The following is a 27,898-nucleotide window of genomic DNA, read 5'->3' on the forward strand; positions in this document are numbered from 1 at the left end:
CCCAGCTCTTTTTCTCTTTTGCCCCTTCCTCATCTCTCTCACCCCCCTCTCTCTCTATATCTCACACACACACACACACACACACACACACACACACACACACACACACACACACACACACACACACACACACACACACACACACACACACACACACACACACACACACACACACACTTCAGAAACAAACATAGTATCAATGAGAGCATCAATAATACACCTGAGTGAAGTCTAGTAAAAAAAAAAAAAAAAAAAATGTGTTAATCTTGAGTTAAAAAAATGTGTGGCATTAATAGAATCGGGAGTTAACGCGATATATTTGACAGCCTTATTAAAAACGCTAAAACTGGGTCAATTTCGATATATCTTTTTTCCCTCTTCATGAAAGTCACTGTTGCCCTAGTCACATTGTTTATTGAACAAAAATACAACCTGCAAGTTGGCCTTTAACAATTGTGTGTATTGAGCTGTAGGCCTACTGTATTGTACCCATTCTGCAATCTGTTAATAAAAATGTCAATCAATCAATCAATCATGAAGGTAGGTATTAGTAAGGAGCAGTGTTGGGCAAGTTACTTTTAAAAAGTAACTAGTTACAGTTACTAGTTACTTCTTCCAAAAAGTAACTAAATGACTTACTCAGTTACAAATTATAAAAGTAACTAGTTACTTCAGAAAGTAACTATTGCGTTACTTTCAAGTAATTTTTTTTACATAAACAACATACACAAATCTAAACTATTTTAATGTTGCTGTGGGACAAAGTGAGACTAGCCTCCAATCAAATGGCATGTATGTAGATATTATAATTACTATGTTTATATAGTGGATCATACAAATACAAACACAATAGATGTTTTGGAACTTTTTGATATGTATTGCCCCTCAACAGGCCACAACTGAGCAACATTAAATTTAAGCACTATACCAAAAATAAATAACAAATATATACTGATTGATTGAACATTTTAATTAACAGATTGCAGAATGGGTATTGTACAGTACAGCTCAATACACACAATTGTTAAAGGAAAACTCCAACATTTTGGGAAATTAGCTTATTTAACATATTCCCTGGAGTTAGACAAGAAGATACATACCTTTTTTGTCTCTGTGCGTGCATTTAGCTTTGGGAACAGTCGCTCCGTTAGCATAGCTTAGCTTCATCACTGGAAGTGAGGGGGGGCCGGAGCCTGACGTTCCCTTACAGCAGCGGTCGGGAACCTATGGCTCGCAAGCCATATATGGCTCTTCTGGTGACAGCATATGGCTCCCAGAATTTTTTGAGTAAAAAAAAAAAAAAAAAAAAAAAAAAAATTTTTAATGCTTGTGATATTTCTTAATAATACTGTGTCATTTAAAAGTAAACAGAAATTAGTTTTGAAGATACAGCTAATAGTATCTGTAGCTGAAGATATAGCAGAGCTGGCGAGGGAACACAAGTGGACAGAAATGAAAAATCTTCAACCTGAAGACCAGCTGATTCTTAAAACTTGGAACGAGCTTCCTGTGACATACCACACAATGCAGCGTGAGTATTGCCGTATTGACCATGTTTGGCTCTACATATGCATGTGGGCAGTCATTCTTGCATATGAGGAACATTAAGACCAACCTACGCTTACGTTTAACTGATGGAAGCCTCAACGCCTGCATGAAGCTCAACCTCACCACGTATGAACCAGATTACAAGGCCATCAGCAAAACCATGCAGCACCAGAAGTCGCATTAAAAGTAAGACATATTTAATTTATTATACGTTAAAAATACTATATGGCTCTCAATGAAATATATTTAGAAATATTTGGCTTTTATGGCTCTCCCAGTCAAAAAGGTTCCTGACCCCTGCCTTACAGTGTATAGTTTGATTGATTGATTGAAAAGTTTATTAACGGATTGCAGAATACACTCCAAATACAACTCCAAAACGTTCATGTAAACATGTTGTGACCTGTGTATTCACCACGTGGAGAAATAAAAAATAATTGAATTAGACAATTACGTTTTATAAGCAAATATACTCTGAACTATTTTTTGCCTAACCACTCCTCTCTGAGCGCAGCCAGTGATTTCAACGTGTCGTCGTGATTGTTGACATTCTCATTCATTCAAAGGATCCGAACCGATTGAAGTTTATGGATACCATGACTTAAAATCCTCTTACCTTGACGATTAAAAGCCTCCCCAATTTAGAAAACAGTAATCCAATGGCTGGTATTGTTATACCGGACGCTCTGAGCTAACCGGAGCTAACACAGATCAGGATGGTAAAGCATATATAATGACTTCCTTTCTGGGGTTTTCAAAATAAAAGTGCGACGTTTATAGCAGCGGAAAACGTTTATTTTGTACATTATCTAACGTTAACACGAACCTAAACTAACTTTAGGTTAGTTGTAACGTTAGTTTAAGCTAAATGCACGCACAGAGACAAAAAAGTTATGTATCTTCTTGTTTCACTCCAGGGAAGATGTTAAATAAGCTAATTTCCCAAAATGTTGGAGTTTTCCTTTAAGGGGATGCAGAGAAAGACTTTCGTCTTGTTTACATCAGGGTCCCCCATTTTCAATTCATGGCATTTATGACATACACAACATACAGATATAAGAATCTAATCTAATCATCTAAAAAAAAATTTTGTTTAACTCAGCGTTTCCGTTAGCCGGTAATTACCGGTATTTGACCGGCAAAATCTGTTGAAGTCCGACATATTTAATCTCCCCGGTCATAGTGTCCGGTGAAAATAGTTCCCTCTGGGCACAGTTTGATTATTTTAATTCTATTTGGATGGGCTGGAGTTGGGTGGCCTATGCGATGAACGAAACAATCATTGCGTTTGTTGTCGTTGCTTCGCTCAGCGAGAGCTTGCTGCTGGATTTGCGGAAGGCATGCAGCTGCAGACCCACAGAACCCACCAGCTTTGCTGGCACAGTGCGGTCCCCAGACCTGGAAAGCTGCTCTGCGGGTCTGCAGCTGGATGCTTCTTGCAAACTAACTGCGGCCGGCTCGCGCTGATAACAGCTTTCATTGTTGGACCGGCTGCTTGGTGGAGCAACGATGAAACGAATGTAATGAATCGTTCGTCACATGGGCTATTTAATTTTGGCCTGTTTTGGTACGGTTCGGGTGGTCAAGTTGTGCTTGGAGGGAGTTGTTTTCACCGGACATTATGACCAGCACCAAGTCGTTGGGAGGTGGAGATATACATCACGCAAACCCACGATAATGTTGCCGTCTCTCTCTGCAAAATGTCTCAGTTCTTCGCTTGATATAATTAATACAAATGTCCAATATAACGGAATTCGTTAGCTCATAAAAATGTGATTATAACAGACTGCTGTTTAGTGTCGGACCGACTGCCCACATACGCGGTCTATTTTATTTCAAGTCAGCAGCAGCACGGAGTATCGAGGGACTTATTTTATTTGGAATATATTAATGACTGTATACGCAAAAGTAGCCTATAGTTTTAAGTAATAATATTATAAATCTACATGCCTTGAGGATGACATTCTTTATTCAATTGTTTTAAAGCTCAATAAACTATGACCGGAATTAATCTCATTTGTCCGGTAGATTGAAATCTTGCAGGTCACGGAGACCGGCAACAATTTTTTCTAACGGAAACCCTGGTTTAACTTGTTTAGTTTAGGTACAGTATAACAGCTATTTTACAGTATAACTTTTTTTTTTTTAAACATTTATTTATTAGTCATCAAAGGAGGTTGGATACATTACACATTGAATGGCATATTTTGTATTTTCGCCCTTCCCCCCCTCCCTCCTGGGTGCCTATTGCTTATTAACAGTGAAGGAGTGCGCCGAATGCTTCCGCGTTTTCCCTGATTGGCTGCGACACGCCCCGCGGCAGGCGCGGCAACCGCAGAGCGGAGCGGCAGAGCTCGGAGCGGAGCGGCAGAGCTTGCGGCATTATTTAGCCGTAAACCGCCATGATTCTCATTCGAAGCTTAGCTCACCTGGCAGCGCGGCGGTCCTGCGGTCCGTTGGTTTCAAGTTCGAATCCCATCAATTTATTTTTTAAATTTTTTAACGTGTATTCTTTCACCGGTTAAGGTTAGGCATGGTTAAGGTTAAGGTTAAGGTTAGGCATTGTTTCGGAGTTGGTTAAGGTTAGAAAGGTTAAGTTTAGGCGCTGTTAAGGAGCTGGTTAAGGTTAGAGTTTGTCTTAGAGAATGGCAATATTCTTTCTATGGTTAAGGTTAAGGTTAGGCATGGTTAAGGTTAAGGTTAGGCATTGTTTCGGAGTTGGTTAAGGTTAGAAAGGTTAAGTTTAGGCGCTGTTAAGGAGCTGGTTAAGGTTAGCGTTTGTCTTAGAGAATGGCAATAGACAGCCTATTTCCGCACTGCCGCTCTCTCGCGCTGCCGCGGTCACATGGTCACATTGTCACATTCTTGCACTCCTCCGCTGTTAAAAAGCAACACGCCTCCTGGGTTCCCACAGACATTGCAAAATTAAATTCAAGGACTTTCTCAAAAAAGAGAATTAAAAAATAAAAGGGATACAGTTCACTTTTAAGTCCTGTTTTCTATAGCAAAAATGTATAATAATAATAATTAATAAAGAGTAAAAAATACACCTTTAGTCAGATCCAATATTTATGGCTCAAAGCCAATCTCCGACAGTTAGCGCTACCTTGTGTCAAAATACAAGTATTAAGCATTTCAAGGACCTTGTACGAACCCTCCCCCCTCCCTCCCATTTTCCCTCCCCTATCTTGCCCAATCCTACAAATACACAACAGGAAACATAGAACATACAAAGACATATCTCTCTCACTCATCCTTCCTTCTCATTATCCTAGTGTCTTTAGCTTGGCTATGTAACCAATAAAAGGGCCCCATACTATTTCAAACTTTTCACTAGACCCCCTTAGGTTGTATTTGATTTTCTCCAGATTTAGAAAGAACATGAGATCTTTAAGCCATAGGGATGCGTTGGGGGCTGCTGGTGATTTCCACTCTAGCAAGATCCTTCTGCGTGCTAGTAGGGATGCAAAGGCAATTCTATCTATTGTTCTTCTCCTAACCCCTTGGTGATCCGGTCTTGGTAAGACTCCGAAGATGGCTATTTCTGCACTGGGAGTTAGCTCCATGTCGAAAGCCTCGGCGAGGTGTTTGAAAATAGCTGTCCAGAAGCTGTGTAGGCGGGGACAAGACCAAAACATGTGCGTCATATTTGCTGGGGACATGTGATCTATTACAAGAGTCTGTAATATTGGGATATATTTTGGCGAGTTTAGAGTTTGTGAAGTAGATGCGATGGACCACCTTAAATTGCATCAGATTGAGCCTGGAACAGGATGTACTATCATTTACTCTGGCCAATACTCCATTCCAAATATTCTCATCTATAGCCTCGCCCCATTCCTTTTCCTAGTCCTCTTTGATTTTATCAAGACATGTTTCTGTGTTACGGGAGATCAGGGTGTAAATCCTTGATATAAGACCTTTTTGATTTGTGGGGATGTCCAGAATTGTGTCAATTACTGAGTTGGAGATAATAGGGAAGGAGGTATTGTGTTGTTTAACCCAGTTTCGAACTTGAAAGTATCGAAATAAATGAGATCTCGGGAGGCCAAATGTTTCACACAGATCGCTAAAACTATAGAAAACCTTATTGGTGTATAGGTCCCTCACTCTAACTAGGCCTGACCTTTGCCAGGTCAAAAAGGCGTGTGGGGAGGGATAAAGAGGTGGTTGTTGCAAATGGGGCTGTGGCTGGAGAACCCAAGGAGTCCAGAGGCGCGCCTGAATTGAAGCCATATTTTCAAAGTCGATACAACAATTGGGTTTCTTAAAAATTTGGTCGGCCGGATTGGCAATTCAGATGAGAGCAGAGCCAATAGTGAGGTAGACTGACAGGATCCTGCTTCAGATTCACACCAACTCAGTGCCGGTTCTTGGGTCCATAAAATCATCTTGTGGATGTTGGCTGCCCAATAGTAGTTTCTTATATCAGGGAGTGCCAATCCCCCACCCTCTCTAGGCCTCTGTAAGAACTCTCTTTTGATTCTGGGGGGCTTGCCTCCCCATATAAAATGGGAAATCAGTGCATTTACTTTAGTAAAAAAGGATTTGGGTAAGAAGATTGGAAGGGATTGAAAAGGGTATAGAAAACGTGGATTTTTATGCAGTTTACCCTCCCCGCAATAGTTATATGTAAGCTATTCCATCTCTCCAGGTCTAATTTAAGCTTGGCTATTAGGGGTGAGAAATTATTCTCGATAAGGTCTGAAAATGTACGACATATGTTCACTCCCAAATACTTAAAACTGTCTTTAGATATCTTAAAGGGGAATTGCTTTTCAGGGATCTGTAAGGCTAGATTATTCACTGGGAAGCATTCACTCTTTGAAAAGTTAAGTTTGTAACCTGAAAAGGTTCCGAATCTATTCAGCAGTCCGATAGTCTGAGGGATGGTAGACAGTGGATCAGAAATGAATAATAATAAGTCGTCTGCATACAAGGAGAGTATATGTTCCAAACCATATCTAAAGATTCCTTGATTGGAGTTGGCGGATTTGAGCGCAATAGATAAAGGTTCGATTGCTACGGCAAATAGCAAAGGACTCAGAGGACATCCCTGGCGGGTACCTCTACCAAGAGTGAAGTACTGGGATATCATCCCATTAGTACTCACAGGTGCTGAGTATAAAAGTGTTATCCAAGAAATAAATTTGGGACCCATACGAAACCTATTAAGGACCTCTAGCAGATACCCCCACTCCACCCTATCAAATGCTTTCTCCGCATCCAAGGAGACCACCACCTCTGGTGTCTCACCGGATGCAGGAGAATGAAGAATATTTAAAAGGCGCCAGATATTAGAGAAGGAGTTGCGGTTTTTCATAAACCCTGTTTGGTCTAATGATATGATACCTGGCATAACCGAATCTAGCCGCATGGCTAGTGTTTTTGCTAGGATTTTATAGTCTGCATTTAAAAGGGAGATAGGGCGGTAGGAGCTGCAGTCAGATTGTTCTTTACCCGGTTTTAATAGCAAGGTTATTGAGGCCTCAGTGAGAGTTGGTGGCAGAGCCCCTTGGTCCAGAGAGTGATTGAACATTTTTAACAGGAGGGGGGTTAATTTATCTATGAATTTTTTATAGAACTCTATTGGATAGCCATCTGGGCCAGGGGCCTGGCCACTTTGTATCAGTCCAATCGAGTCTGCTATATGACCAAGTTCTAGAGGTTGGTCTATTTCGCTCACTTGCATGTGGGTTATGGATGGGAATTCCAGGTTGTCAAGAAACCTTGTCATGTCTGTATCATCCGCAGGGGTTTGTGAGGTATAAAGCTCGGAGTAGAATGTTTTAAAGGTCTCATTAATAAGAGATGGGATGACTGTGAGTTCTCCGGAGGGAGTCCTTATTTGTTCAATTTGTTGGGATGTCGATCTACTCTTAATTTGGTCTGCCAAAAGGCGTCCTGCTTTTTACCCATGTTCATAGAAAGACCCACGCAATCTTAAAAGTCGTTTTTCAGTCTCACGAGTTGAAAGTAAATTATATTCCATTTGGAGATTTTGTCTTTCCTTGTCTAATTCAGGGGTTGGGGATACTGATAATTTTCTGTCTACTTTTGCAATACTTTCCATGAGCTGTTCCTGTTTTTGTTTTCTCAGTTTGTTTTGTCTTGCAGAGTAGGATATAATCTCTCCTCTAACTACCGCCTTTAAGGTCTCCCAGAGTAGGGATGGGGATATGCTGTCATGGTTATTGGTTATAAGGAATTCGTCAATCACCTTGGATATTGTTTGACAGAATCCATCATCACTTAACAATGTGCAGTCCAACCTCCAAGGGGGGCGTGATTTTTGTAGGAGTGAGAATGCGATGTCAAGTAGCAATGGGGCGTGATCCGATATCACTATAGTTGAGTATTCTGTATTATTGACAGCCGGAATGAAATATTTATCAATATAGAAATAATCAATTCTATAGAATGTTTTATGGACCTGAGAGTAGAAAGAAAAGTGTTTTACTCGGATTAGAAAAACGCCATGAGTCCACACATCCTATTTGGGTCACAAATGATGTAATTGATTTTGCCATTTTAGAGGGAGAGACATTCTTTGGATTAGATTTATCTAGCCGTGGGTCTATTGCACAGTTGAGGTCGCCCCCCAAAATCAAATGGTGAGAATTCAAATCAGGTAAACATGCTATTACTTTTCCCATGAATGCTGCGTCATCCCAATTGGGTGCATATAGATTAACTAGCACTACCATGACATTATTAAGGGATCCTGAAACTATAATAAACCTGCCCTGGGGGTCTGCAGTAACCTTAGTTGGTCTGAACTGTACTGTTTTATGTATTAAAATAGCTGTACCCCTTGCTTTACTACTGACATTGGAATGGAAGGTTTGTCCAACCCAAGAGGCTTTCAACCTATGATGATCCTTTGTTGTCAGATGGGATTCTTGCAGGAAGGCTATTTCGGTTTTAAGATGTTTTAGGTGGGAGAATATTCTACCTCTCTTGACTTGGCCATTGATGCCTTTGACGTTCCAAGAGACAAATCTTAGACTTGCTCCTCTCTTATTCGATGCATTAGCCATATTCAGATATCAGGGTATGTGATGAAGTAGCATAGGATCTTGTTGAAAGGAGGCGAGGAGAGAGGACAAAACTAACACAGACAAAACTAACACAAACAAACTTGTAGGATCTAACACCCAAATTCTCTGACACCCAAACACTCCTTGCGGAGAACATATACACATACTTACACCTCCCTAAGCTTGTCCTAAGAACTAGAACTAGCAGCAGGGCTCCAATTACTGTGTCACTTCCGTATGACATAATCACTAACATTCTTGAGCAAACTAGGCTCCTGTCTTAGGGGCATGTTACACACAGTGTTTTTGTGCTCGTTTTTATACATTTTTGAATACGTTTCATGTCCCTTTTACACAGAAATGCGTTTTTTGGCGGATACGTTGTGGCCCTAGCTGAAACGCTAAATTGTGTTTGCGTTTTGGAGCAGCGCCAAAAAACTCGCAGACAACAGTTGTGTAGTCTGCACGGAGCCGTTGTTGCGAAAACGCCCATGCGCAGTAGATACCATCGCGTGCCCTCCGGTGACAACAGAGTTTGTGTGTGTGGGTGTGTGTGTGTGTTTGGGACAGAGCTCCCAGCTCCGTGTCCCTGTGTCCCAAATAGCTGCAGCTACCATGTGTTGTCAAGTTATTGTTATAAGGACCCCAGTCCAAGCTACAACAGTCTGCATTCCCTTAACAATTGTTTGTATTGAGCCGTATTGTATTGTACCCATTATGCAATATGTTAAATAAAGTTTACATCCATTCATTCTGCTAGCATTACCGATTGCATGAGCAGCTGGCTAACATTAGCTATCAGACCCTGTTAGCTCAGAGCTCCTCTTTCAACTTAACAAGCATTAAACAAAATGGCCCAGTCATCTATTCACCTTTGTTTAATACACACAGCGTTGTCTCTAATGTTATCTAACTACTGATAGCTCCCGATATCATCAGTTTGGTGCTGGCTAACTAGCGTGAGCTAACGTTAGCTTCTAGCCACAGTGCTATACTGTTATAATGGCATACTCCATTGACGTTAGCATGCAGCTAACAATGTAGCTACCGATAATTTTTTAGACTAAACTATCCGCTCTTGGTGGTCACTTGTGTTGATGTTAGTTAGTTTTGTTTCATCAACAAATGACAGGTAGAACACACAGTGAATGTATCCGTTTTGTTTATTGCACTTTTATTAGGCTTTGCTGAAAAAGAATTGCTGCATTGGGTAAATAGGCAAGATGGTGGCGCCCATAGGCGCCCGCCTTGTTGACATTTCTTTGCAGGAACTTCCAGGAAGTGTATTGGCACATTCAAGTTCTGATTGGTTGAAATTGCCTTCATGTTCGCCACCTACTGCCACCTACTGCGGCAGTGTACTACATCACTGTGCCCAGGTGACAAAAACGAAAGTGTGACTCGAGGCTGCCACGTTGCGGCGAAACTCATCTGACAATGAAACGAAAATGAAACGAAAGGTGTAACTGCCGCCTTATTCACAGTTATGTCCATTTAATTATATTAGAATAGACCATATGAAAGCCAACAGTATCAACACCCCTGGGTAGGGAAACAGGTCAAACATGGTCAAATGAATAGCCTATGGCAGCCATATTGGACTATATCAGATAGAAAAAATTAAGATACAAATAAATGTATTATAATAAAAAGAAAATATATATAATAGTAATAATAATAACAATAATAAAAAATAATAAAAATAAAAAAATCTATTAGAAGAGAGAATATATATATATATATATGTATAATAATATCATTAACAAAAAATGTAAAATAGGAGTGAAACCATAAATAATACAAAAAAGGGGTATTATATATAGAAAATGGAAAAGTCAAGATAGAGTAAGTAACAACAAAATCAAGATTTATTTATAAATAAATTATTATTATATCCAAATGTATATCTAAGTTGTATATATACCCATATATCTACATATGTATATTCATACACATATGCCTGTTCTCATACAAAATAATAATACTCAAGTAACATACTTAAATATCCTTAATAATTATAACCATAGCAGTGATAATAAGGTCCTAAGAACTAGAACTAGCAACAGGGCTCCAAGTACTGTGTCATTTCCGTATGATATAATCACTAACATTCTTGAGCTTACGAGGTTCCTGTCTTATTCACAGTTATGTCCATTTAAGTATATTAGAATAGATCGTATGAAAGCCAACAATATCAACCCCCCTGGGTAGGGACCCAGGTCAAACAGGGTAAAGTCAAATGAATAGCCTATGGCAGCCCTATTGGACTATATCAGATAGACAAAATAGAGATACAAATACATTTATAAAAAAAAAAAAAAATATAATAATAATAATAATAATAATAATAATAATAATAATAATAATAATAATAATAATAATAATAATAATAATAATAATAATAATAATAATAATAATAATAATAATAACAACAATAATAAAAATAATAATAAAATTAAGAAATCTATTAGAAAAGAGAATATATATATATATATATATATATATATATATATATATATATATATATATATATATATATATATATGTATAATAATATCATTAACAAAAAATATAAAATAGGAGTGAAAACATAAATAATAATAGTACAAAAAAAGGGGTATTATATGTAAAAAATGGAAAAGTCAAAATAGAGTAAGTAACAACAAAATCAAGATTTATTTATAAATAAATTATTATCACTATATCCAAATGTATATCTAAGTTGTATATATACCCATATATCTACATATGTATATTCATACACATATGCCTGTTCTCATACAAAATAATAATACTCAAGTAACATACTTAAATATCCTTAATAATTATAACCATAGCAGTGATAATAAGGTCCTAAGAACTAGAACTAGCAACAGGGCTCCAAGTACTGTGTCATTTCCGTATGATATAATCACTAACATTCTTGAGCTTACGAGGTTCCTGTCTTATTCACAGTTATGTCCATTTAAGTATATTAGAATAGATCGTATGAAAGCCAACAATATCAACCCCCCTGGGTAGGGACCCAGGTCAAACAGGGTAAAGTCAAATGAATAGCCTATGGCAGCCCTATTGGACTATATCAGATAGACAAAATAGAGATACAAATACATTTATAAAAAAAAAAAAAAAAAATAATAATAATAATAATAATAATAATAATAATAATAATAATAATAATAATAATAATAATAATAATAATAATAATATTAATAATAATAATAATAATAATAATAATAATAATAATAATAATAATAATAACAACAATAATAAAAATAATAATAAAATTAAGAAATCTATTAGAAAAGAGAATATATATATATATATATATATATATATATATATATGTATAATAATATCATTAACAAAAAATATAAAATAGGAGTGAAAACATAAATAATAATAGTACAAAAAAAGGGGTATTATATGTAAAAAATGGAAAAGTCAAAATAGAGTAAGTAACAACAAAATCAAGATTTATTTATAAATAAATTATTATCACTATATCCAAATGTATATCTAAGTTGTATATATATCCATATATCTACATATGTATATTCATACACATACGCCTGTTCTAATACAAAATAATAGTACTCAAATAACATTTAAATATCCTTAATAATTATAACCTTGCAGTGATAATAAGGGGGAGGGGAGAGGACGAGCATTTGAGCATCTGCGCGCATGCTAGCTCGCACCCACCCCTCCATACGTCCATCCATACCCACACCCACATCATTCCTTTTGTTTGCATGTGTACATGCGCGCGCGCACATACGCCCGCACGGATAGTACATGTCGAGGGCCCGGCGCGAGAGACACCCCCAATTACCGCTTGACAGAGCTCATAGACAGCTTCAAGATTATAACGGATTCCGGCTCCCATGCCCCGCGCCAAGCCCTCGACACACACACACGAACAATCCCACACACACATAGATGCGCGCACACATTTCCACCCAAACACATCAATTTGGCTGAACCGCTAGACCCCCCCCCAAATGCTCAGGTGGGAGGCCCTGCGTCCCCGCCATTAACGTATACATTAAATGAAGGTACCCACACACAGATCCACACACATGGATCCGCGCATGGTGAATGCGCACACACACACACACATACACACACACACACACACACACACACACACACACACACACACACACACACACACACCTCAATTGGCTGAAACACGAGATCCCTCCTCCTGCAGACGCTCAGGTAGGAGGGCCCAGTCACCAGCGCATAGTGAAGGTAGAAAAGTATAAAAAAATTAAATAATAATAAGGGAAATTAAGACTAGGCTATCCATTTATAAAGTCGGAAAGTCATTAGTTACCACTGATGTGTTGGTCGTAAAAGTATTTAGCCTTTTCTGGGGATTCGAAGTAGAGGGTATCGTTTTGGAACGAGACCTGAAGACGAGCTGGATGTAACAGGCGGAACTTTATTCCCTTGTGGTAGAGAGAGCTCTTCACGGCGTTGAACGCGGCTCTCTTTTTGGCCAAAACGACGCTAATGTCCGGGTACATTCTTAATTCGTGGCCGCCGTATTCCAGTTTATTTTGCCTTGCCCATCTTAGTATTTTTTCTTTATCTTGGAAACGGAGGAATTTAACTATGAAAACTCTGGGTTTCCCCTCACGGTTCTCACCCGACTTTGGTCCGATAGAACGGTGGGCCCGCTCTATCTCCGGAGGACTGCTGAAGACGCTAGGTCCAGTCACCGCCGTCAGCATTTCGGATATAAACACCGCCGGGTCTTTGCCCCTCTCGCTTCCTTCGGGTACGTTGATGATTCTCAAATTGGAACGCCTGGATCTGTTCTCAAGATCATCCACTCGGTCCTGGAGCATCGCGGTTGTGGACCGCAGCCCTTCAACAGTGGTTTCCATCTCGGAAAGTTTTGCGAAGTTGTCTCCCACCAGCACGTCGGTGTTATCGAGCCTGATTTTGAACGTTGACATCTGTTGTCCCAGTGAGTCCACCGACTTTTTCAGAGTTTTTGTTGATTGTTGTATCAAGCTTGCTATGTCGGATTTGAAGCTATCACGTTGTCTACTGAGTAGTTCCTCCAGGTCGTTTTTATTGATTGGGAGTTCCCTGGCCTCATCAATGACGGCGGCGAGCGTGGCCGGATTGCTGACTCAATCAACGCATCGCACAGAACTTTCCCCCCAGCTATATCATTCCCCATGATAAAATCAATTCCGGCTACCGGAAAAGAGGAACGAACCGCCACGGGAAAACAACCTGTGACTAGTTTTGACCTCACATGTATCATATGTAACGGAGCGGGCGTGTAGCCCATCTCTATCCCGCACACAATAGCACTTGTATTACAAGACGACTCCACACTTAACGGCAATACATCCGCCAGCATAAAGGACTGTGAACCATCTGTATCACGAAGGATCCTCACCTCGCGCTGGTCACAGACCTTACCCGACAGTGACACAAAACCAGAAGATATAAAAGGATCAAAACAACTGTCCGGTTTCCCCCGCCCAGGGCGTGAGACAGTGCTAATCAACCCCACCACCTTTGGTTCCTGAGCTGGCCTGTCAGTATTTTGCCGATCGCGCACAAATGCATAACAGTCCGCCACCAAATGACCTGGCTTCCTACAATAATTACAATGTCTCTTTTCAGACGGAGGCGAGCGTGGTCGAAATGATCGATCGTCGCCTCCTACATACACATCATTTCGCACAGAAACATGTGATGCAGAACCCTTTTTGTGGATCATTGCCAACTCGTCACACAAAACTGCAGCTTCCTGGAGGGTAGAAACCTTGCGCTCCTCTAACTGTATTAGCATGTGTTCGGGCACAAATTTTTGAAATTGTTCAATGAGGATTAACTCGCTCAAAGCCTCGACCCCATCCACCTTACACGCTTCACACCAACGAGTGAACATCAGCCGTTGTTCATGGGAAAATGCCACATGTGTTTGCGAGGGAGCTTTACTTAGTCCCCTGAACCGCTGCCTATACGCCTCCGGCACCAGTTCATATACGCGCAAGACAGCACCCTTCACTTTCTCATATACCATGCTGTCCTCCTTCGACAATAACTGGCATGCGTCCTGAGCCCTACCCGTGAGCTTATATTGCAATAATAGTGCCCACTGATCCTCCGGCCAATGTGAAGCCCACGCTACCCGCTCAAAATTAACAAAAAATGCTTCCACCTCAGACTCTCGAAAAACAGGAACCATAGCAATATGCTGTCCAACATTAAAACTGCCCCGGTAACCTTCAGATGAGGACGAAGAAGAGCCAACACTCTCCAGTTCCATCCTCTTTAGTGTAATCTGGAGCTCTCTGTCCTTCCCCCTTTCCTCGCTGTCTCGTACAGCCGCTTTGTCCTCTCTGTCTCGTACAGCTGCTCTGTCCTCTCTGTCTCGCTCCTCCCTGCGCAAAAGCGCTCTCTCCTCCATCTGGAGACGGGCAAAACGCAGACTAGAGCGCTTATGGCCAGAAGACGTGGATTCTTTATCTGAATCCCCCGCGCCCTCACTTTCAGCTCTGGGCGTACTACCATTCTTCCTAATAGCACCAGACTCCGGGTTAAGATCACGCAAGGGAGAGTCAACCCATTCGCCAGTGTTTTCCACCTCCTGGTCACTATGACTCACTACTCCCCGAGCCGTGCTGAACACCTGTTGCTCCACCAACCCCGCTATTACAGCCGCCTTCATATCAGCTTTGGACTGGGAACTTTGCACAGTAATATTATAATGCTTAGCAATAAGGCATAATTCCGCCTTAGTGCAACCTTCCACCTGATCCTCTGTTGGATCCGCCACGAAGACTTCAAAAACAAACGCCGACGCAGCCATAATATGTCTTTATGCGTGACTATGACACACCCAAAAATATATATCACGTCCTCACTTAGTTAACTCACTCACTTATAGCAATAAAAATAGACACATTCTGCTTTTATACCTCTTAACCAAAACAATCCAACTGACCACATCTACCAAATGAAACAATAACAAATGGTCCTAACCACTCAACTAGGAGTCACCTGTGTCACTCTAGCCTATCCCAGATAAACTACTCCACTACCTGGATGAAGGCTACACATATCTTCAGTCGCTTACCGATTTCATTGCGCGCTCCACCGGAATCACGACTCGTGCCCCCCACCCTCTAGCCAAGCAGGTGACCCCCCCCTGTTACCTATGTGGCAGAAAAATAGAATGGTTAAGAGCATCACAATGGTCTACAACAACAACAACAACAACAATGGTCAATCAACTGTGTAGCACGGACAATGGAACCCACTAACTTACCAATTTAGAAAACGCTATCTTATTACACCTGACATGCTTCAATCGACAAGTCACCCCGTTATTTTACCAACAAGGAACCATACAATTGCGCAAACTTAACGAGCCCCCATGTCATGTACAGAGGTCTAACGACCATACAGGATAGTTAACTGGGCAGGTGGTACATGAGCAGAAACAACCCCCTCAGTAGAAAAATGCTTGTCAAAACAGTCCCGGGTAGGCAGATAGTAAACAAAGACGTTTTCAAATGGTAAATAATATTTATTGTGGTGGGGCTTGAAACCCACGGCTTTCCCCAAAGGGAGAATGATGTTTATTTTAGAGGGGTTTTAAACCCAGAACACACACAAAGGGAAAAAGGTAAGGGGAGACAAACAAGGGAAGTATAAATAAATAAACAAAATTAGCGTCCACCGACGCTAAAACGTACCAAAGGTACAAGTCCACGCAAAGTGGCAATGGCATACAGCCTACCAATATATATATATATATATACAGCTTTACTTGAATGAAACAACAGCAAAAAGGGCAGTGAAGTATCAGTCCACACTCAGTGGGAACAGGCACAAAGGCCAACAAGAGGACACTCACCCAGCTAGAGAAGTGGCACATAGGCCAACAATATATATATATAAACACAACAGTGGTTAACAATGGCAACCTCACTCTTCTCTAGTCACTAGCAATTGACAGAATGAGGCGCCCCGATGTTGTGTCATCTCCACTCTATTAACCACCCATCTCCACTGCCTGTTCCAAGGTGCACCAATCAGATGCAACCAATCCAATCAGGGCGATGAGTGGCATCTGTGAATAGAAACAGAAATTAGGAGATGACACAACACCACACATAACAGACAACACAAATTATATACTAACCTGATGTTCAGATGGTGTCATAAATACAGGAATAATGATAATGCCCAACCCACGTACCCATGTACGTCACAGTATGCCTCTCGGCGCAGAGATCTGTCTGATGAAAAAAACAGCTTCAATCATAGACAGTAACGGTAACGGCGTTATTAAGATTGGAAGAGTAATCTGTTAGATTACTCGTTACTGAAAAAACTAACGCTGTTACTTATAACGCCGTTATTCCCATCACTGGTAAGGAGGTAGGGTACTATGAGGGTACTATGAAGGTAGGTATCAGTAGGGAGGTAGGGTGATATGAAGGTATAGGTACCAGTAGAAAATAACACAAAGGCCTGGAACAAGGGTATTATTATTATATAATATAGTTTATAAACAATAGTAACAAACATACTTACAGGATGAAATACATAGTGTTAGACAATAGAGCCCATGTAGGCTGCTTGCAAACACAAAACATACTGGACTGGCAGAATCAATGATTGACGTGCGTGCGTGCGCGCGCGCGCCTGCGCCGTGCGAGTGAAGCAGTGTGTTACAGAAAAAGAGCATACATGCTCAGCATATCTACCCTAATAGTAAATAAAGGTTAAAATGCAGAGTATGTGTCACAGATATGTCATATTTTATATATCCGTCAAAGTGTGGGTCAACTTATTAGGTGAAAATTAGAACAGTCATCAAGGCAATTGCCATTTAAAAAAAAATAACCTTTAAAAACTTGGTTAGCTGAGATTCTGTCAATGTCTAAACACACCAACAGTATAATTAGGTTTATGACAACTACATTCTGGAATACAATGAATGGAGAGAACAGGGAAGCAGGGACTCACTCTGTTCATGAGGCCATAACTAATTTCATTATCATTATTATGGTAACATTGCAATTAGACATTTTAATGAGGCCGATAATAACAGTCCTGTACACTTGACCTGAAGTTAGGAGTCACTGGTTAATGAGCCCAACCTGCTTGGCCTCATTAATGTTACCTATCATTAGATTGAATACCAAGTCTGTGCGTGCGTGCGTGTGTGTGTGTGTGTGTGTGTGTGTGTGTGTGTGTGTGTGTGTGTGTGTGTATATGGTTAAAGGCCTCAGCTGTTGGTTATATTTTGACATCATTTCAAGATTCAATAGGTTTATTTGTCACATACAGTACATACCAGGGGATACATAAAAAAGGGTTGCCATGCCCACTTTGATTGTGCAATAATACAAAATAATAAAATAGACATAAAATAGGCATGATAAAATAGACATACTAAAGTCCTGAGATAGTGCAATACAATGTTAGCTACAGATTTAAGGCACTGGGTCCTATGTACACTACTATACAATATACAGTTTTTACTCTATATCCTTATGCTATACTTGCTATTTCTAATCTATACTAAACAAGAACCACATCAGTTATTTCCTTAAAGTGACCTTTATTTTCCTCGTTCCTTTAAAGTGTCCTTTCCATTTTGTTTAAAGTGACCGTTTGTGTGTGTTGTGTGTGTATATGTGTGTGTGCTCATGTGTACTTTTGTGTGGAGAGTTCAGTGTTCAATGTTCTGATCATCTACTCTTACTCAGTGGTGGAGGCCTTCTTCCTGGACAGTACCAAAGTTAATTACCTGGAGGTGGAGGTCTGCCCGTAAGTACAGCACAGCACACGATTAGTATGGAGCATATCCAGAAATCCCTGGACAATAACTAAGCCTAATCTAAGGGGACATGTACTGCTATTCCTAGCACTATTTGGGCAACTTTACACAATTCCTGTTAGTCTATTGAAGACATCTGTAAGGTTTTTTTTCAAAAAATGCATTGTTTTATTTTTCTAATCAAGTACTCAAAACCATCATTTTCCAGCTTCAAGATTTCAGGCTGTTATGGCCTGGCTCCGCCCATAAGCACTTTGAGTGACAGTCAGTCCACACAGTCTGCGACTGGTAGACAGAGAGAGATAGAGAGAGAGAGAGAGAGAGAGAGAGAGAGAGAGAGGGGGGGGGGTGCGAGAGAGAGAGAGAGAGAGAGAGAAAAAAAAGTCTCTTCCTTTCGTTTTTTCTCTCCCTGCGGCAGCTTGTGGGGGGGGGGGGGCCTCCCTTCCTCCCCTCTCCCGTGTGGCGCGGCAGGTCCCCCCCCCCCAAGTGCTCCCTCCCCCTCTCTCTCTGTCTCTCTCTCTCTCTCTCTCTGTCTCTCCCTCTCTCTCCCTCTCTATCTCTCTCTCCCTCCAGAGTATGCAGAGGTGTCGGGTTTCACTGCCTCGCAGTATGAGGAAGTGGTTTTCCACTCGCTGTCTAGTCTATGTAGATTGTGGGCGGGCATTAGCTACAACCACAGAGCCAATCACATCACTGTCTTCTACCCAGAGCCTGAATGACGTGACTCAGGCCTTCAAATCAGGATGGACTAATTTACTGGAGCAGGAAATTATCTGAGCTGAATCAGAGCAATCCGCCAATATGGTATTTAGACACTAAAACACATTGATACTAACTCCTATTACTATAATACAATGCTAGAGACTGAAAAATTACATTTATAGTACATGTCCCCTTTAAATGTAAAGTAAAATGCAGTGTATAATCTTGCACAAGGCTTAATCCATTCCTGTGAAACTGTCCACATGTATAATCTGCAGTTTGCGTATGTCAAAGATTATGTGCAAAATAAACCAGCATTATATTTTGGTGAAGTGCTCCTTTAACTCATTCCCCGCCAACGACGAGTATACTCGTTATTGGCCGTCAATCGTTGGACACCAACAACGAGTATACTCGTTATTTGATTGTTATTTCTTTTATTCGCTATTTCCAATCGTTATCCATCCAGGGAGCCTGTGTAACCATAGGGAATGAGTCTGAGATCGCAAAAGTCCAATACCGCCGCCTGGTGGTATGCAACCGATGTTGCACTCCCTTTGAGACTCTGTGTATGTACAGTAGCTGTGCGTCGATGAAATTCCTCAGGGCGGACTTTTCTAGTAGCCTGGACCGAGGGCTTTACCCGATCGCATTGAATAGTTTTCGGCACCCCCGATTCATTATGCTGTGGTGGGTTATGTCGTGGCCCAAATGGACATACGATCTACCAGATGGCAATCAAATAATTGGAATATTCTTTTTTTGGAATCTCACCGGCCACAGGTAAGAGCAATTTAACGTCAATTTCAGCTTGATTGTGCCTTGTTTTCATAGCCATCGCCCTGATCAGCGTATGCTGTTGTACTAACGAATGCCGTTCAATTAATCAGAAACGACCCCCCCCCTTTCATGCATTCATGATGGAACATAATATACCGATCATATGCATTTGAATTTTTTATTGTAGCGTGTATACGGACAAAATTGTAATGGATTAAGTATAATATGCGTCACGGCCTATTACTAGCCTCCCAGGAATTACCCTAAACCGCTCTAAAACCATACTTATTCACCACGGTATAAAACGGGAATGTATGGATGGAAAAATTATTCCTTTTTCACATCTTGAACGATAGATACTCGATGTCAAATGGGCCATAGTATTGCATCCATAGCTATAATATATATATATATAGTTATAACCCTGCAAACTCCATTGGTTTAATGCGTGGCAGCACATAGTCATATCCCGTTCCCAGTGTGGCAGAGAAAGAGTTTATATACATTATATTGTATTAGAACAATACAATACTATACACAGGCAATTTAATGACAATGCAAGCAAATAACAGGGTACAATATACTGTGACATAGTATTCATCTTTTCCTTTCAGACATGGACAGTACTTAATATTATTGCTCTCAGGACAAGGCCACGCATTTATGGTAGGATGACACACATTACAGATACACAACTTTAACCTCTTAACACTCTATCATACCCAAAGTCATTTGAAAGCTATGCTTGAACTATTTATAGTACATGCATGAGTCTGGCCTCTTTTGAAAGGAAACATTCTGAATTGTGTTCATGTTTTTCTCTGAGTGCTACTGTAATAGCGTTACAGAGGTTTGAACACACTGAAATAAAAGTAATTATTTTCTTTTGACTTACGTCTACATTATTTTGCAAACAAATGCCTCTTACAGGTTCCAGCTGAGAGGTATTCGCTGGAAAACACAATGGGGCCTGGAGTCTTATCTAGTACAGGTCCAAAGTTAATAACAATACCACAGAAAATGAGTGTTTTACACATGTTCTTCTCATGGTATGTATAGGTATGTTTATCCAAAATGGCCATTGGCTACAAAAAACGGTCAATAATTTTCACCATCAGAGGTGACTGGTCCTTTCACCGGGAGGCAAAACTGGAGGTGGTTACTTTTTCTAAACTGACTAGTCTAGTAGATAGAGGGGGGTATCATGTACCCCCCGGAAATATACTTCTAACCAGACTTTCTAGATTGGAAAAAAGGTGAACAAAAATTATAGGCTATGTTAACAAGTTGTCAGAGTGTCCCATGTATCATTTATATGCAAATTCAGGACGTGATTATCAAAAGAAACGCAAAAAAATTAAACAGTTTAATATATCTCAGCCAATATTGCAGATAACTGAACAAATTAGGTGTCTAGACCCATGTTTCCATGGTCAAAGATCACAATAACACTATCCCTAGAGTGATCACATGTTTCTATGTAAGTAGCCTATGCTAATCTGTTCCGTCAATACAAAATAATCACATTTTTACCAATTAGTTGAGTAGGAAAGCGGATACTATCATGCACCCCCTGGAAATATATTGTTAACGTTAGGTTATGGCTATAACCAAGTTCTGTGAGTATTGGTGACGCTCGGCGTCACTACCGCACTGTACCTCGCTCGTGCACGCGCACTGAATAAAAAATTCCACAATGCACCTTTACATCCCAACATCCGTCTGACCACACCCCCATCAGCTTACCTTCATAAGCAGGTGTGTGGCCACCTACTCGCCTCCTTCCCAAGCTTTCACCACAAGAGATCAAGGGCCGCAGTGGCGTCTGACGCCGAGCGTCACCAATACTCACAGAACTTGGTTATAGCCATAACCTAACGTTCTGTATCGTATGGCTCCGCTCTGCGTCACTACCGCACAAGGGAGGCCGAGCGAGAGCCATCGCCCGACAAATGTACCCCGCTGAGGCCCCCCACAACCATCAGATCAGGGAGGACCGAGCCCCCCCGACCCCCCCTAATGGAGGGCACCCCCCCTATCGGAGGTTCCCGGGAGGGCGACGGATCCGACCGTGCGAAGAGGCACTCAAGCAACTCCACGCACAGGGTGAGCAGACCGTGGCTTGACCCCACGACTACACACACGCACAACCCGCATGCCACCCGGGAACGAACGGAAGGAACAACCTCGTTACTGCCCCCAGAAACACTGGGTCAAGAACAAACCCAACCCCGTGGCAAGGCCGTAGCAGCGGAGCGCGAAGGAAGACCCAGACCCACCGAAGGGACTGGATCCCCTGGAAAACGGGGGCCCGGAGAGGTCAATGACGCCAGGCATCAAGACCCCACCAGGCGGTCACTTAGTGACACCGCCCCCCAAATCGCCAGCGTATTCAGATCAGGCCCCTCCAAGAGCGGGCCCTTTCCCCCCCAATAGCACACCAGGGGCACACTCAACCGGACAACCCGGGAGTTGACACTGCTCCAACACACCAGAGAACCAACCACCATGTCGTTACCCTATGCGGTGGTTGTTCCTATAACCCCTCAGGAAAAACTCCAAAACACATACCGCAGTACAAGTGTTGCAGTTTTTCAAAAAAGGGGGTTATCCCAGGCCTACGGGTCAACGAACAGTACTTCGGACCGGGCCCGGCGGCACGGGAAGCACAGAGTTACCAGAGGAGGTCTAAGACCACCCCAACAGCCCCCTCCACGCCATGCGTGAAAGAGGAGCGAAAAGAATGGAGAACCAGCCCCAAGCACACCACCCTTGGTATTCCCAGGCGGTCTCCCAACCAAGTACTAACCAGGACTAAACCAGCGTAGCGGCCGAGATCGAACGAGATCGGGCGTGTACAGGTTGGCATGACCGTAAGCCATTACGACAGTGCAGAGTACAATATGTACCCAACAAGGGTCTCCATAGCGCCTAACCCTGCGATACCCGGACCGACCTGGCATTTTTCCCCCCGAAAAAAGCACAAGTCCCTCAGGGTACCAGAACAGCAGATCTGCATCCCCGGCGGACAACGGGTTTAACTGACCTGGACCAGCGTGACCAGAACCAGTCCCGTGCCCTAACCACGCCGACATGCCTACTCCAGGAGAAGGGGCAGATAGGCGTGTTGATCTTAAAACATGAAAAGAAGGCGCCACCCAGACGGTCGGTGCGAACCGCGCCTGGTGGCCCACCGCAAGGGCGTGAGACCCCTCTACATATGTTTAGATCCATTCCGTCATCATCCCCCAGACATGAACGAGAATCCATCGATAACCAATACAGGTCGTCGGAAGAGGAAAAAACCTCCATCCCAGTTGCTTTATAAAAATGCTGTTTTAACCACAAGCAACCAAGGCGTGCTAGTCACCCGCCTGATCTTCAACAGAACACCCCGAGCTAGCACTTAACGTGCGTCGGGACACAACCACATCAATGAACAGGCTATTTAGATCTTTCAGTGAATCCCCAAGGCGCCCAGGGGAACGACAAGAGGGGTGTGGTGCTTCCTAACTCCAACTCTTTTTAACAAAAAAGAAGGAAGCACCAACAGTATGAATCCCAGTCTACACAGCCGGGGGTAAAAACTGTTTATATTTTTACATCCAGTCACCCCTTCCACAGAGGATTTAGACCGAAATTCCCCAGAAAGCCTTCCCACGTGAGTCGTAGAATGAAAAAGCCATGGCAACTGCGAGTCACGTGACCAACTGACTCAAGTTACACATAAAAACGAGTGTATTGGACCCGTAAGTCCTACGCTCTAACCCGAAACGTTGACACCACAGACCTTACGTAAAGATCTACTCACGGAAGCCATCGTCATAGCAACGTAACGTACGCTATGATGGGGGGAAACCCCGCACATAACTCCTGTTTGTAATAGGAGCATAGTCAGGAGAAAAACACTGATAGAGAGTATAACGGCTAGGCCGTGGAACGTGTGTATACGAGCATTACTGCAACTAACACAACAGTGTTGTAGTTCAACATTACTTCGTGTGTAAGCAACAGACCATACAACCAGCTTCGACCTGCATGTGGAGCGTCAGGCCGAGATAGAAACCCTTCTATAACCGCGTGAAAGCTGCAGACCTTGCTTTAATCTCATAACACGAACGTAACTCATCCATCAATGTATACCAATGTAGATTCACACTTTTCAACCTTATCATATTTTGGTGAAGAAACACACAGTTTGTTTAACCAAAAAATACAGTCCCCCTTTAGGGGACTTTTTATTCAATCAACAAATAATATGATAGGGCCGGGGAGGGGTAAACAGTGGGGACCGCATGGGGAAAAAAGTCACTGTCTAGCGGCGTCTGCTGCCTCGAGCCGCTCGGGCTTTGCCACCCCGAGAAGCCCCGGAGGGACGGTAGGCAATCGGTTGCTGGTCTCGTCGATCCCTACCGTCACCTCCGGTCGTAGATGGGCCGGCTACAGCAGCAGCACCGTCTCTCCTCCTGGCCTTCGTCGATGGGCCAGCAGTGGCGATGGAGGCATTGGCAGCCACGGCGGAGGAACCTCGACGACGCGGAAGCCTTCTGACTCCACCGGCGACGACGGGAGGCGGAAAATGGGGTTGGAGTACGGACCTCTCCTCTGCCATCTCTCTGCATGTTGAGGTCATCAGCTGCAGGGCCTTCCCGAATAGTCCAGCATCGGAGAGGGTGGCCGTCAGAAGAGGAGACCTCTTCTCTGGCACACAGGCCTGCTCCAGCCAAAGGTGGCGCTGGATCAGAGTAGCCAGGGCGCGCACTTTCCCAGAGGCTATGGCCTGCACCTGGGTCAGATGCAGGACAGCTCCTGCCGCCTGGGTGAGCTGATCATGTTGTACCTCCGACCGCTCCGTGCCGCCCGTGATTATCCCGGATACAAATCTAGCCAGCTGTGCGATGTTAGACGCAGCAGCCAGCGATTGTGTACCCGCGATGAATGACTGGTCACTCCAATACGCCAACCGCCTAGCCGATCTTCCTTGGAGAACCGGCTTGCATAACGGCTCCCACACCACATCCGGACAGAGGAGAGCGGCCATCGGCCTATCAAGCCGTGGCACACCCTCTCTCATACCTTCAACCAAACCCACCACCCGCGTAACTGGTACGTAGGCGGGAGTGAGGCCCATGATGTGGGACACCACCTGGCCCCGACGAACATAGGCCCCCATTGAGGGGAAAAATGGGTAGACAACGTCCACCCCTCTCACCGGGCGACGCTGCCAGAGATGACCTATTAAATCATCGGGGACAGGAGCAGGCAGTGGCTGCGGCAGCGGCACGCCGTTTGCAGCGGCCGCCACCGCCATAAGCTCGGGGAACAAAGCCTGCAGTTCCCCCTGCAGACTTTCCTCCACCGAACCCGCATCCCTCACATGCAGCAGGCTGCGACTGGTTAAGGAGCCACAGTCTGATGTGGCTGATAGTAGGGCATCCTGCTGAAGACGCCGAGGGGTTTCCCCGACATCCTCGAACAAGGCGCCCCAAGGAGACATATCACCCCCCTCCAGTGTTACCTGGACGGGTGGGATATTCGTCTCTACTGGGCCTTCAAACAAGAACCCGTCCGCCTCTACCATGTAGTCCTCTGTTTCCATTGGACAACTAGAGACCGACGCATCCTCGCTGGTCTCCAGCAATTCCCCAAACCCAGGCCGTTCACGTCTGCAGGACACCATCTTGCGACGGGACCGAGCAGACGCAAAAAGCTTGCGTCTCAAATCCTCCGGAACCAACGGAACCGGCCGTTCAACAACGGACGATTCCCCGGAACCAGAGGAACCAGAGCCAGGACCAGGCCATCGCAGAGTCGACGGCACCGGTGCACTGGCTCCTCGGAGAGGCAAACTACCCATCGAATGCCTACCGGGCGTGGCTGCCGACCACGAAAGCGGCAACAGCCCCGCACCAGAACGCACGACGGAGGCGGGAATGGAGAACCGCTGGTGAAGAGTGGTTCTACGACTCTCCGAAGTAGACATTATGACTTAGATTTTTCTCTTGAATATTTAGGAGAGAAGAAAAAAATAAGCACAATGTAAACTCGTCTCAACTTTCTTCAACTAGCAACCTCGTCAAGTGGGGATCTACCAGGCACTTCCTTGTGGTGAAAGCGAAGAAGGAGGCGAGTAGGTGGCCACTGGCCACACACCTGCTTATGAAGGTAAGCTGATGGGGGTGTGGTCAGACGGCTGTTGGGATGTAAAGGTGCATTGTGGAATTTTTTATTCAGTGCGCGTGCACAAGCGAGGTACAGTGCGGTAGTGACGCCGAGCGGAGCCATACGATACAGAACCAGTGTTTCTACTAGATTGTAAAATATGTGTAGAAAATGATAGGCTATGTTAAAAATATGTCACAGTGTCCCATGTATCATTTATATGCAATTGAATGATGCCATCATCAAAAAAATTAATGTAGCTATTTCAGCCAATATTGCAAATAACTAAAGTAGTTTCAAGTTTCTTGAAAGTTTCAAGTTTCAAGTTTCTTTAATAGTTGTCATACAGAAGTACAGAATACTTTCATACAAAATGCTTCTTACTGTTACGCTCCAGAGACTGTGCTAGACAAGATAGTATCAAATAACATAGTATAGCATGTAATTTAGAAGTAGAAAATGAGGTCACAGTGTTCAGTATAGACATATGTACAATGTTCGATGCAGAATAGACGTAACTGAGTTACCATATAATATACAATACTATGCAGTGTACTAATGTACAATACTATATAGTGCAAAGCAGAAATGGGATGAGGTACAATTTAGGTACAATTTACAGTAAGGTGTACGAGTTGTAGTGCAATCCTTCATCAATAAATATAAAGTGTGGGGAGTGGGTGCTACAGTGTGTTTGTTTAAAGTGAGTGTGTGCTATAAAGTGTGTGGAGTGGGTGCTACAGTGTGTTTGTTTAAAGTGAGTGTGTGCGTGTGGATGTGTGTGCTATGTGCGTTTGATGGTTGTTGTTGTGTAGTGTTCATTGTTCGTTTAGCAGCCTGATGGCCTGGGGATAGAAGCTTCTTCTGAGTCTTTCTGTGCTTGCCTTGAGACTCCGGTATCGCTTGCCTGACTGCAGCAGTTCAAAGAGGCAGTTGTTCGGGTGACTGGAGTCTTTAATGATTATCTTAGCCTTGCCCCTGCACCGCTTGTTGTAAATGTTCTGGAGGGTGGGGAGCCCCCCTCCAATTGTGCGTTCGGCTGAACGTGTCACTCTTTGTAGTCTGCTTCGGTCTTGTGCAGTGCTATTCCCAAACCAGGAGGTGATGTTGCCAGTCAGGATGCTCTCTATTGTACATGAGTAGAAGTTCTTAAGGATCTTGGGTTAGGTTGTCTAGACTAGGTTGTCTAGACTCATATTTTGAGGGTCAAAAATCATAATAAAACTATTCCCAGAATGATCACCTGTTTGTGGCGAGCTAGTATGCAAATTAGTGGCACCTTTACAAAGAATAAAGCATTTTTACCAATAAAGACACATCATATTGTAGATGACTGAACAAAAAAAGATGTGGACTCATGTTTTGAGGGTTAAAGATATAGTAATACAATTTCTGAAGTGGTCACATATATCTCTGGCATGCTTATATTATATAGAGTGCTGCTTTCAATGCCATTTCTTATGTAGGTCTACATGTATGTAATAAGGTAAATATACAGTTATCTGCAATATTGGCTGAGATATATTAAACTGATTTTATTGCGATTTTTTGATAATCGCGTCCTTAATTTGCATATAAATTATACATGGGCCTATAATTTTTTTCCAATCTAGAAAGTCTGGTTAGAAGTATATTTCCGGGGGGTGCATGCATGATACCCCCCTCTATCTACTAGACCAGACGCTCGTTGGCTGTTTGGTCTTATAACCCAAAATTGGCCATCTTAGCTTTCAACCGATGTATTCTTTCAGAGACACTAAAACAGCGGGACGCCGTCAAACAAGGGCCGTCGGAACGTTAAGCAACATTATGTGAAATTTGCTTGCCATCTTCT

General features: G+C 42.7%; 1 protein-coding gene across 3 annotated transcripts in view; it reads left to right on the forward strand.

The window, feature by feature from the left end:
- The window catches only part of cUnh4orf33 (chromosome Un C4orf33 homolog), a 72,418-nt gene that overhangs the window by 23,036 nt on the left and 21,484 nt on the right, over positions 1-27,898 (forward strand). For all 3 annotated transcript variants that reach the window (XM_084318822.1, XM_084318821.1, XM_084318823.1), the window contains exons 3-4: positions 18,350-18,410; positions 20,517-20,568. In XM_084318822.1, the coding sequence (XP_084174948.1) occupies positions 18,350-18,410; positions 20,517-20,568 (113 nt within the window). The remainder of the gene's footprint in view (positions 1-18,349; positions 18,411-20,516; positions 20,569-27,898) is intronic.

Source organism: Notolepis coatsorum (assembly GCF_963971535.1).
Source record: "Notolepis coatsorum genome assembly, chromosome: 7".
In the NCBI taxonomy this organism is placed as follows: domain Eukaryota; kingdom Metazoa; phylum Chordata; class Actinopteri; order Aulopiformes; family Paralepididae; genus Notolepis; species Notolepis coatsorum.